The following is a 12,434-nucleotide window of genomic DNA, read 5'->3' as shown; positions in this document are numbered from 1 at the left end:
GGGCCCCTTATACATGAAGGAAAATATTAACGGCAAATTACAAACACAGAACAAGGACGCTTACATCAATAGCCGTTCAATGCACTGCACTAAGAAATCCCAGGAGTAAGCAGTAAGACGATGCAGTCTTGTAGGCCACGTAGGAGAAAGACGAAGTATAATCCTTGAAGAAGCCACACATGCAGCAGCTACTAAAGAAGGTGCATAATTTAGAAAGGCATAATCTGTGGAGACATCAAAAATGAACTTAAGCAACAGAATACACAAGTCACAAACTCACAAGTCACTTACTGTGTCCACAGTGACCCACCTTGCAAAGATACTTCCAGGAAATAATCTGCATACTTGGCCATGTAGAGTTTAGTTTTTTCCAAGCAAATCATTGGCCAGCCATCATGAAGATCTGTTTCATGTACTGCTTCAGAGAGATAATACTCGATGAAATGGGCGGCTGTTGGAAGGCAGAGGTTCCATTGAAAGGTTTCTAATAATAACAGTTCCATATGTAGCAAATTTTGTTTTGTTAAAACTAGATTCATATTAGTCATACAACCCAGGCTGTTGAGCTGCTCTAGCTTAGGCACACTATCTTCTTTTTCTTCGAATTTACCTTATAAAAAAGGGGGGGGGGAAATAGAGACAATATTAGGCAAATGATATTATAAGGTCTAGTCAGTTAAGTGGAATTTGCTGCCTTTTACTGCAAAGACTTAGGTCCAAAGATATTCTTTCCCCTACCTTGGGGAGATACAATTGTGCCAGAACTCTGTGGATATCATATTTGCATGTTTTCTCTCCCAGTGCCTCTGTCCCTCACCCTCTACCCTCCCCTAAAAAACCTGGAACATGTAAACATTTTGATCTAAGTCCTATTGTGTAACAAAAAAGTCACATGTGCCAGTGAAAAATACACTGTCAAATCTAACCAGCCGAATCTTTTCATTTAATTTCTTTGGCAGAGGGGCAGGTAGTGGTTGGTGTTAGAGAATTATTTTATTTTTGAATAGAAGAAAGTTTAAAGGACTTAATGTCACAGAGTTATCTAAAACCAAAAGTAGCTAAGTATCAAATGTCATCTCAGCATATTTTCAGCACAATCTCAATTCTGGAGAGAGATACACTGAGGGAAAAAACTGGATGAATATATGACACTAGCATTTTCAACCCACACAAAAAAAAAACTTGCCCCACTTCTTATGAATTCAAAACAGAAACCTTGCTAAGTCTGTTATAAAAAAGGGGGGGATTACTTTATATGAACTTTTATATCCCCTTACTCAAAGCAGAATAGGAGTGAAAACAATCTGTTGGCAGAACTTCATTAGTTAAAGGCATTCACTTTTTCAGGAAATACCTATCCATATGTACAATGTAAGGAATATATTCTATAATTCCCTCTCCAGCCCCGGAATAATTTTTTAACAGAACACGTACCATCTTACACTTTAAATCCCAAGCAAGTATTTTAATATATATCATTCACTTTAGGCATTTCTAGAACTCATGGCTGGAAAAAATTCAAACTACCAAGTACTATTATAATTTTCCAGATGCACCAATAGAATCAAAAAATTGTCTTCAAGTCTCTTTGGGTCTTTATTCCGTGGGGATCCAGAGAAGAAGAGAAATTATAACTAAAGCCCTCTACCTTCCTAGTATTATGTTCTATTTTATGATAGGGTTTAAAACAGTCATATTATATTACAATTGTTATGGACTTCTTATAATAGCTTTTATACTTACACTTGTTCAAAATAGTAGTTGTTAGAATATTACAAATTACATAAAAAATTTTGTTCTACTATTTTAACTATTTTATCCATTTAAAAAAATTTTTTTAAGTATTTTTTAAAGGTTTTTTTTTGTTTTGTTTTTAATATTTTTATTTATTTATTTATTTATTTATTTTAGAGAGGGAAGGGAGGGAGAGAGAGAGAGAGAAACATCAATGTGCGGTTGCTGGGGGTTATGGCCTGCAACCCAGTCATGTACCCTGGCTGGGAATTGAACCTGGGACACTTTGGTTCCCAGCCCGCGCTCAATCCACTGAGCTACGCCAGCCAGGAAAAAAATGTTTTGAAGAGTCAGAATGACAACCAAAGCAGTAGGAACCAGATGAGTTTCTCTTCCAGAAGAGACCAGTTTACACCACATGTTGAAGCTGCTCCCAAAATGGTAGTGGCCAGGGTCACTCAGCCCAAATGCTCAGTGCATTGGACCCAGTGGGGTTTGTTCAAATCATCCTGCCTTAGAGCCAGAAAGAAGAAAGTAATGTTGACTATCTTGATCTTTGCTTAGGGAGGGGGAACTGGGGTGGAAGGTTTTATCTCCTATGGCAAGAGATTCTAAGATCATAAAATTTCAAGAAGAAAGCCCAAGGAAGCAAATAATTTCTCTTCTGCTCCCAAAATTTTGAATTTCTTTAGATTTACACTACTCTTAACTGCATATTGCTACAGGTAGGGGTTAATTTTAAAAAATTACATAATTCAGACTTTTCATAAATTTAGATAGCTCTTCCCAATTCAAACCACATCAAGGTGAATCTCACAAGTTTTCCCAAAAAGCATATACTTAGCACAGGTGAAAGCACTAAAAGTGGTCTCTATGACATGGTAATCTAGTATCACCACTGCATAAAGATATAGGAGGAACCCACTGTGTTCTTAGTATAAGAGACTGGAATTCTTCAGAAGGAGAACGACCAATGAATTGAGGTCAGTCCCTCTGGATGAATCATTAAGGCTTTCAAAGTGCCCTGCCATTTCTGTAGCAGCAACAACATGGGCAGTACACCCCAAAGAAATATTGTAAAAATTTATGAATTTATATCACTCTTGAAGTTCCTCTGAAGAAACTAATATACCATAATTCACTGTTTAATACAAGGATCAAGAAAGTTTCATATTATCTCCTTGAAACCTTCAATACTGAAAACAAAATTGTGTATGACCAATTTCACAGCTCAAGCACCAAGGTAGTGAGGTTGGCCAACTCATTTAAGGTCAAATAAATGGAGCCGAACTAAAAATGGAAGCCAAAAGAAAGGCATATGTTTGAGTTCCCAAATCTGGACTCCTACACCAAAGTATTACACTGGGTTATATGGGGACAACTACCAGAATAGACAGACTTCTATATTATTAAGCATCTATGGAGTTTCTATACTAGCAAAAGTACTCAGCTATTACCAGTGTGAAAGCCTTTGGTATCTTGATTTCCAACATTAAAAATAAACTGCACAGTGCATAAATACCATACGTGGGATTTTTTTTTTAACCCTCACATGAGGACATTTTTTTAAAATTGCTTTTAGAGAGAGAGAGGAAGGGAGGAGTAAGGGAGAGAGAGGAAGGGATGAGTGAGGGAGAAAGACACATCTTTGCAAGAGAGACATTTTGATGTGAGAGAGAAGTATCAATTGGTTGCCTCCTATTCCACGCAGACTGGGATCACAGGGGCTCACATCAGGACCAGGGATTAATGAACAACCTTAGGTATGTGCCAAGGTAAGGAGGAGTTGAACACACAACCTTGTGGTTACAGGATGGTGCTCCAGCCAACTGAGCCACACAGGCCAGGGCCATACTTTGGCTTTTAATTCAGGTTTAATTTTTTAAAACTTTTTCATTATATATAGGAATATAAATACTCGGATACATGGATATGAAAGGATTTCAAAGTGTGTGACAGCATCAAAGAGAACCTGCATTCATAGCCATAGTTTCTGTTGTGCTAAATGCTATGTGAATGGGTATTTTAAAACTACTTACCCACAATACCACATATAGATAACAAAGCTCAGTTTCTTCAAATGAAAGGAAATACCAGAAGCCATGTGATTATATCGACAAAGGCCCTAAACAGGAAATAAGGGCACAGGAAATTCATGTCTGCTTCCCCGAAAATAAAGAATTAGAGGACACGGAAACAAAACATCAGGTTGTCTTTCCTTTATAGGAAATGTTCACATCAGCCCTGGAAACCTGCATATTTTCAAAGCCAGCAGTGAATGGAAGGTATGTGGTGGTAGGGCAAGGATCAGATATCAGTGAGCTCTTTCAACCTACATTCTGTTCTTTTATAATGAAGTAGGAAAAAATCATCCATAATATATACCAAGAACTCGCACAGATTTTATAAGACTATAGAACAATTGATAAGGAATAGGAAGAGGCAATTCATAGGAAAAAAAGAAGGTTCTATTTTCATTAAAAATTAAGATATAAAATCAACTGTGAGATACAATTTTTCACCTATCAGATAGTAAAGTGAAAAGCTCTGTCAGCCCAGTATTGACGAGCAAGGGGAAACAAGCGCTTGTCACGAGCTTTTACTGCTCAAAGCCTGTGATCTCACTTTTGCCTTCATCTTCACTCCAAGATAATTTCTTACCTACCCAATATCTTGAGCAAATTATCAAAAGCCTCATCCCTGAGTCTGCTTCTATGCTTTTCACAAGTTCAATGCTGATCAAAGAAGCCAAGGAAAGCCAGTGTATACATGTCAAAGAGCTGGAATTTGAGAATTTCCCAGGATAAACCAGTCTTTTCTGGAATGAACCAGAACCTTAGGAATAGGGACCTAGACCAAAGATCATGAAATAGTTTATGGAAGAGTCATCACTGCAATGCTAACTTTTATATTTCGATTTCCTGCCTGCCTTTTTTTCCTCCTCCCCAAATTTCCTACCTGGTTTTAAACATATTACCCCCACTTGATTCTCAATACAACTTTGTAAGTCTTTATTTTCATTTTATAGAGAAATAACCTGAGACTCAAAGGTTCCTGAAATTCATATTGCTAACAAGAGATTCAAACTGAGGCAATCCATCACTATAATCCCTACTCTACAACACTACACACCACCCTCCAATCAGATAACCTGAGGCCCTTTTTTCCTACCTCTACACTTAGGCAGCTGGATACACATTAGTACCTAGAACTTACAAACTGTGCTCCATCTTTGATCAAACTACTGACAACCTCCCAATTTCTTTAATAACTAGAATCTACTCTCAGCTGTAAACTGTTCTTCACTTTTATACACCAGGCTACCCTCCCCAAAGCAGGGAGCAGCTAGGGGAGCAGAGCATACAGAATTCAATCATTCTGTGAGCAGAGAAGCATTACTTGAATAAAATTTATGGTAACTAACTGGAAAGCTGCCATTGGTATCCAAATGTAAGAATATAGAGTGTAAGAATGTAAGAAATACTGGAATGAACTCCACAAGTATAAAAGATATCAGGTCCTGAAAACAGGCTACTAGTTTACAAGCATCCTAAGCGCTTCTGTGGTAGTCAAGTCACAGACTGCAGTGAGGAGAGACTGCAGGCAGCTACTACGAGCCAGCTTATTTGCTTCCTTGTGTTGTGCAGAAGCCACATCTTAAACTCTTTTGAGCACTGCTTACTTGGGAGGTGCTGAGACTTGGGGGCGGGGGGGGGGGGATACCTATCTCACACTTCCCCATTCTTCAGTGGAGAAGAATAATGTAAAAGCAATTCTGTCTCTGGGAAAAAGGGGTTAAGGGGTGGCAGTAGGACAAAGGGAGGAGGTATCCAACTCCTTCAGTAATAGGTGGTAAACAATTCATATTTGAACCACAGTAAATACAAATCCTAAAGCCTAGCTCCTTGAAAACAAACAAAAAGTAATTACTATTACCACATAGCTTAAATCAAAATAAATTGATCATGACCTTAAACTAAAAGTAATAGATAATTTAAAAACAGGAACAATTTGGAAACTATTCTAACCAACCTAAGAGAGTACACAAATAAAGTAACTTTTCCCCAAACTGTGAAAATTGCAGGAACTTGGAACCAACCCCAAGCTTTGCATGGAGGCCAGAATTCTTACTAAATTACTTAACTAGTGTCCTCAGAAAACTTTGGTAGTAACATGTATGAATATCTAGTTTATTAATCTCTAATTCACTTAAGTTACCAGTTGTTTATGAATATCTAGTGTAGTAATTCCTAATTCATTTAATAAGTTACAAGTAAACTTTAGTTATAAATAGAAGTTGGCCTATGAACTGACTATCCATCATTGATAACTTCACAGTCCACCAAGAGGAGTATCCCACTTGGCCCACACCGTACTTTAAGAATTTCATAGTGGTAAAGGATAGTAGTGATGGCCATAGAAAGCAAAACATTATTTTTCGTTAATTATCCCAAATTATAAAAATAACCTAACTTGAAAATTTGATTTCTCTTTGATAGTAGTGTCTCTCTACTATAACCTAGTTCACCAATAAACAAACATAACATGAAACTATTTCATTTGTGGATTCTCATACATCTGATGTGTCAAGTATGGGTTTTTCCAATTTTATGCAAACTCTTAAACTACAAAGGGCTTTGTGGCCAGTGATAAAGACATAGTGAATTGTACACATAACTGCTTATGAAGGTGAAACCTTAATTAAAGGTTAAAGGTTCGTTATAAATATATAAGCATTACTTCATGGGCTTTCCGGGTGAGGAGTAGCAGGTGATGTGTCTGGATCTTAGAGAACAATAAATTGAAAGAGAAATATAGATTCTTCAGGAAAAAGAGTATTCTGGTAAAAATTTGGCTCAAAGTACATGGTGATAGGGTTGGAAGATGAAACTGGAAAGGTGGCTGATTCCAGATGAAAAGTTCAAAATTATACATTAAGGAGTTTCTACCTAAATCAACAGGCAGTGGGAAGTCTTTACTAGGGCTATGTTTATTTATATTCGGCCTGGTTCGCAAAAGATTTGAAATAAAAAAAAAACCTTCAAGGAGACAAGTAGTTGAGGTCATCAGATCAAAGGAAGAATAAGGGTAGGAAAAGGGTAAAAAACCTGAGGAAAAATCAGTACCAGAAATGATACCACACAGGCCTGCATTTAAGTTTATTTGCAGTAAAAACACAAAGATGTCTTAGAAAGTACTCTGGTGGCAGGATGTACCGGGACTGTTCTTTAGAAAGCAGCCACACTGGATCCCAAACCCTGAAGTGAGGATGAAAGGTAAAGGCAGCACATATTCTAAATACTACTTTGAGGTGAGGCTTACATTTCTATTTTAATGACATGAATAATATAGAAACTTCATAATAGGTTCAACTTCAATATCAAATACAATTTTTTCACATTACTAAAAGACGAAAAACTCCAATTCCTTTACTCACCCTCTTTATCTTCAGCTGGGGTACTAACAATGAAATGAGTGACAGGAAGATGTTAAGAGAAAAGGCCAATAGTAGCATCTGCACTGTGTAACAAGTATGGTTCTATCTGATGCCACCTTGCAGTCTACCACTGAGTTGTGCCTGTGGCATAAGCAAAGGCTTTCACATGTGCAACAGCTGCATGTGAACCTTCAGATCTTTTTTTAAAAACATATTTTATTGATTATGCTACTATAGTTGTCCCATTTCACCCCCTTTATTTGCCTCCACGCTGCACACCCTCTTCCACCCACATTGCCCCCCTTTAGTTCATGTCCATGGGTCGTACATATAAGTTCTTTGGCTTCTACATCTCCCATACTATTCTTACCCTCCCCCTGTCTATTTTCTACCTACCATCTATGCTACTTATTCCCTGTACCTTTCCCCATCTCTCCCCTGCTGATAAACCTCCATGTGATCTCCATTTCTGGGATTCTGTTCCTGTTCTAGTTGTTTGCTTAGTGTGTTTCTGTTATTTTAGGTTTGGCTGTTAATAGCTGTGAGTTTGTTGTCATTTTACTATTCATATTTTTTTAATCTTCTTTTTCTTAGGTAAGTCCCTTTAACATTTCATACATACAGTAAGGGCTTGGTGGTGAGGAACTCCTTTAACTTGACCTTATCTGGGAAGCACTTTATCTGCCCTTCCATTCTAAATGATAGCTTTGTTGGATAGAGCAATCTTGGATGTAGGTCCTTGCCTTTCATGACTTTGAAACCTTTCCAGCCCCTTTTTGCCTGGAAGATTTCTTTTGGGAAATCAACTGATATTACTACGGGAATTCCTTATTAGGTAACTGTCTCCTTCTCCTTGTTGCTTTTAAGATTCTCTCCTTATGTTTAATCTTGGGTAATGTAATTATGATGTGCCTTAGTGTGTGCTTCCTTGGATCTAACTACTTTGGGATTCTCTGAGCTTCCTGGACTTCCTGGAAGTCTATTTCCTTTGCAAGATTGGGGAAGTTCTCCTTCATTATTTTTTCAAGTAAGTTTTCAATTTCTTGCTCTTCCTCTTCTCCTTTTGGCACCCCTATGATTCAGATGTTGGGATATTTAAAGATGTCCTGGAGGTTCCTAAGCCTCTCCTCATTTTTTTTTTAATTCTTGTTTCTTCATTCTGTTCTGGTTGAATGTTTTTCTTCCTTCTGCTCCAAACTGTTGATTTGAGTCCCAGTTTCCTCCCTGTCACTGTTGGTTCCCTGTGCATTTTCCTTTATTTCACTTTTCATAGCCTTCACTTTTTCCTCTATTTTGTGACCATACCCAACCATTTCTGTGAGCATCCTGATTACCAATATTTTGAACTGTGCATCTGATAGGTTGGCTATCTCTTCATTGCTTAGTTGTATTTTTTCTGGAGCTTTGATCTGTTATTTCATTTAGACCACATGTTTTTTTTGTCTTGGCACGCCTGTTATGTAGTAAGGGGCAGAGCCTTAGGTGTTCCCCAGGGTGGGACAACTACGTGGCTACATTGTAATGCTGTATCTGGGGGAGGGGTCCAAGAGGGAATAGTGTCACCTGCTCTGCTACCCACAAGCAAATTGGGCCCTTCCGGTGCTGATTCCTATTTTGGTGGGTTTGTGTGTGTTCTGGGACCCTGTGGGTCTCTCCAACGAACTCTCCCATGAGGCTGGGAGTTTCTCCCACTGCCTCAACCCACACAGGTTTTCTCAGTTAGAGGTTTTGAGGCTTTATTTCCCCATGTTGGAACCCTTGGCTGTGCAGTCTGTCTCGCTCCTCAGCTGTTCCTACCAGTTTATCTGCACTCAAATGTGGGACCCCCCCCCCAGCTCTGCCAGTTCCCTCCTTACCTGCCCTGGTCCTCCAGCCACCACCTTGCCATGAGTCCTCTCTGCCTGGCTGCCCATCTCTGCTCCTCCTACTGATCTGGATGAATGTTTCTTCTTTAACTGCTTGGTTGTCAGACTTCCATACAGTTCAATTTTTTGGCAGTTCTGGTTGGTTTTTGTTTTTAAACTTGCTGTTGTCCTTCTTTTGATTGTGTGAAGAATCAGTGTGTATACCTACGCCTCCATCTTGGTCAGAAGTCAATTATGGGAGTTCACTCAGCAATAAGGGCGGAAAGATCTTTTCTGATTGTAGTTAGGAGTAAGCAATAGTTAGATCCCATTGAAATCCTCAGTTCTTTGGTTTCTGTGCAGATGACGACTTTATGCCTTTTTGTGGTCACCTGCTTCCACAGGGCAGTGCTGATGCTATCTATGCCCTGCACTCTACTGCAATATTCCTGCATCTTCTCTGACTGTAGAAGGGTCCCTTCAATTCTTTAAGTTAACTCATTATATAGTCAATAGAAGGTATTCTAACAAAGAATGTGGTTTTATTTATTTACTTATTTATAGAGAGAGGAAGGGAGGGAGAGAAGGAGACAAATACTGATGTGAAGCGGAAACATCAATTCAGCTGCCTCTAGTACGTGCCTCAAACGAGGAGTGAATCCGCAACCTAGGCAGGCATGTGCCAGCTGGGAATTGAACCAGAGACATTTTGCTTTGTGGGATATGCTCAACCAACTGAGCCACACCAGTCAGAGTGAGTATGCTACCTTTTAGACAGAGTTTCTCAATCTCAACTCCACTGAATTTTGGTCCAGATGTTTCTTTGTTGTGGGGAACTGTCCCACTCTACTCACAGGATCTTAGTAGCATCCTCTAAGGTTGTGATTATAACCAAAACCATCTCCACACATTGCCAAGAATCCCCTGTGGAGCACAAATGCTCCTGGATAAAAACCACTACTTTAAGGCAATAGTTCTCAACTGCAAAGGTACATCAGACTCACCTTTGGAAATTTTTAAGAATTTAAAAAATACCCAGGCCCCATGATATAGATTCTGAGTCAGTAGATCTGGAGTGGCCTAGACATTTGTTTCACAATCTTTAGGATGTAAGGCTTAGACACGTGTGTTTTTAAAAGACTTCTGTCCCTGGATGCTGTGGCTCAGTTGGTTAGAGTGTTATCCTAAAAACAAAGGGGTTGCTGGTTCAGTCCCCAGTGAGAGCACATACTTAGGTTGCAAGTTCAATCCCCAGTCAGGGCACATATGAGAAGGCAATGAATCAATGTCTCTCTCTCTCTCTCTCTCTAAAAAATTTAAAAAACAACAAAAAAAATGCAACAGGACCTCAATGCCACATTTTAATGTATCGTTAAGAATTATAGTGCCAAGGAGAATTTTCAACATAAACTTTCTGATAATCATAAACTGGAATAAATGTAATTTGGTGATATTTTACCAAGTTCCACATAAATTTATTTTATTGTAAACAGAAATTTCAAATCATGTAGGTCAGATTCATACTTACTTGCTAGAAGCAGACAGGAAAGTGCAACTAAATGCAACTGCTGGATAGAGATGTCATACCGATCCATAAACAAGTCCAGCAAATAGACTGCAAGATGTCGAGCAGAAGGGCAGAGTGTGAAGCGATTGCTCACAATGGCAATCAAGTCAGCAAAATATCTTCTGAGACTTAGCTGAGGGGACTGGCCTTTGTAGGATGGCAACTTCAGCTCCTAAATCAAGAGTAACAAAATTCAGTTAAATAGCCTATAGAAGAAGTATTTCCACAATGCAAAGATCATTTTCCCCCCAATATGTTAGTGTCACATGAGCCTAAAGTACACTTTCCTTGAGTGAAACAAAAATGAAAAAGTTGAGTGGAAGAATAATGAATGGCATTTAAAACTTAAACTTTTCTTCTTATCCTTAACTACCTTTGACATGACTGATTATAGGTGTTTCTTGGATTGTGAAATAGATGTATTCAAGTAAAATTTTCAATATGGGAATCCTGTTTTCTCTACCAGGTGTTTTCAGAAAAAACATCCTGCTCAAAACATACACACACCCTCCAAGAAGCTCAGAGCTTTTGATTAGAAGGTAACAGATAAGTGGATATACTCCTAGCATGTCACATACTATATTATACTTGCAGGGATGTGGAAGATAGAGACTAGTATTCACTCATGAGTATCTTCTAATATATTTCCGTTCAACAGTTTTATGGTATCTCCTTTGCCATCATCCTCTCACAGACCTAAAGTTTTCTCCATCATAACTGTTCAATTTCAGAATTAAATAAACTTGTTTTTTAAAAATTAGAAAATTTCTATACTGTTAAAGTGTTTAGAGCACAGAGAAAGATGGAAAGGTTCTAAGTTCATGTTATGAGATGAGCATAATAGCAACACTAAACCCAGTAGGTATCATAATAGAAGTATCATGGAGAGAACCCTGAAAGGGGGAAAAAAAGGATAAATTACACTTCATCAAAATTAAAACCTTTTGCCCTGACCAGTGTGGCTCAGTTGGCTGGGCATCATCCTGCAAAGCAAAAGATCACCAGTTCAGCTCTGTCAGGGCATGTGACTGGGTTCTGGTCCCCCGTAGGGATGCAGACAAGAGGCAACCAATGTTTGTCTCTGATATTTCTTTCCCTCTTTTTCTCCTTCCCTTCCCCTCTCTCTGAAAATATAATAAAATCTTTTTTAAAAATGAAAATCTTTTGTGCATCAATGGACACTATCAAAAAAATGAAAAGGCAACCCACAAAATGGGGGAAAATAATTGCAAATCATATATCTGATAAAGGGTTAATATCCAGATTATATAAAGAATTCTTGTGGGGCAGGGGAGGATGATATTTGCAAGATGGCAACAAAGGAGGAGGATCTTTCTCACACCTCTTCCCAGAACCACACTGGAAATAAAAATAAAGAGGGGAACAACCACCAAAAATAAATAACCAAAGACTAACTGAAGAAGAAACTTCTAACCAAGGATGGGCAGAAACCACCGTGAGACTGGTAGGATGGTTGGGGACGCAAAAGGGGATGGCCCGCTCCCATGGGTGGCAGGCTGAGGATACATCATGGCTGTGGGAGCTTCCCCCTGAGAGGAGTGAAGCCTAGACCCCAGACTGGGTTCCCAAGCACAGAGCACCAATGCCAGGATCAGCCACCCATGTAGCATCCAGTGGTGAAAGGCCACGGGGTTTTCCTCTGCCTGGGAGAGATGGGACCTGCTGGAGAGAAAGCCACTGGTTTTTTTAAGAAGCCAAAGCACAAATGTCTCATTCACAGTCACTCGCCTTGGGCTATGGCAAAGGGAAGGCAGCGTGGACTGGAATTGCCTAGGAAAATCTGGAGTGGGAGGCACTGGGAAGAGACCCTATGTCAGGACATACCTCCACA

The 12,434-nt window shown here is 39.0% G+C and overlaps 1 protein-coding gene across 3 annotated transcripts in view; it reads right to left on the bottom strand.

The window, feature by feature from the left end:
- CCNJ (cyclin J) overlaps window positions 1-12,434 on the bottom strand; it is a 33,641-nt gene that overhangs the window by 3,602 nt on the left and 17,605 nt on the right. Inside the window, exons 3-5 of one of the 3 annotated variants that reach the window (XM_028511567.2) lie at window positions 10,544-10,754; window positions 311-610; window positions 65-188 (exon numbers count right to left, since the gene is read on the bottom strand). In XM_028511567.2, the coding sequence (XP_028367368.1) occupies window positions 65-188; window positions 311-610; window positions 10,544-10,754 (635 nt within the window). Of the gene's footprint in view, window positions 1-64; window positions 225-310; window positions 611-10,543; window positions 10,755-12,434 lie in introns of all 3 variants that reach the window. The other 2 variants (XM_036027073.1, XM_028511566.2) reach the window with 2 other exon arrangements.

The sequence above is a fragment of the Phyllostomus discolor genome, chromosome 5, assembly GCF_004126475.2.
Source record: "Phyllostomus discolor isolate MPI-MPIP mPhyDis1 chromosome 5, mPhyDis1.pri.v3, whole genome shotgun sequence".
Taxonomy (NCBI): domain Eukaryota; kingdom Metazoa; phylum Chordata; class Mammalia; order Chiroptera; family Phyllostomidae; genus Phyllostomus; species Phyllostomus discolor.
This window is presented reverse-complemented; position numbering and strand designations above follow the sequence as displayed.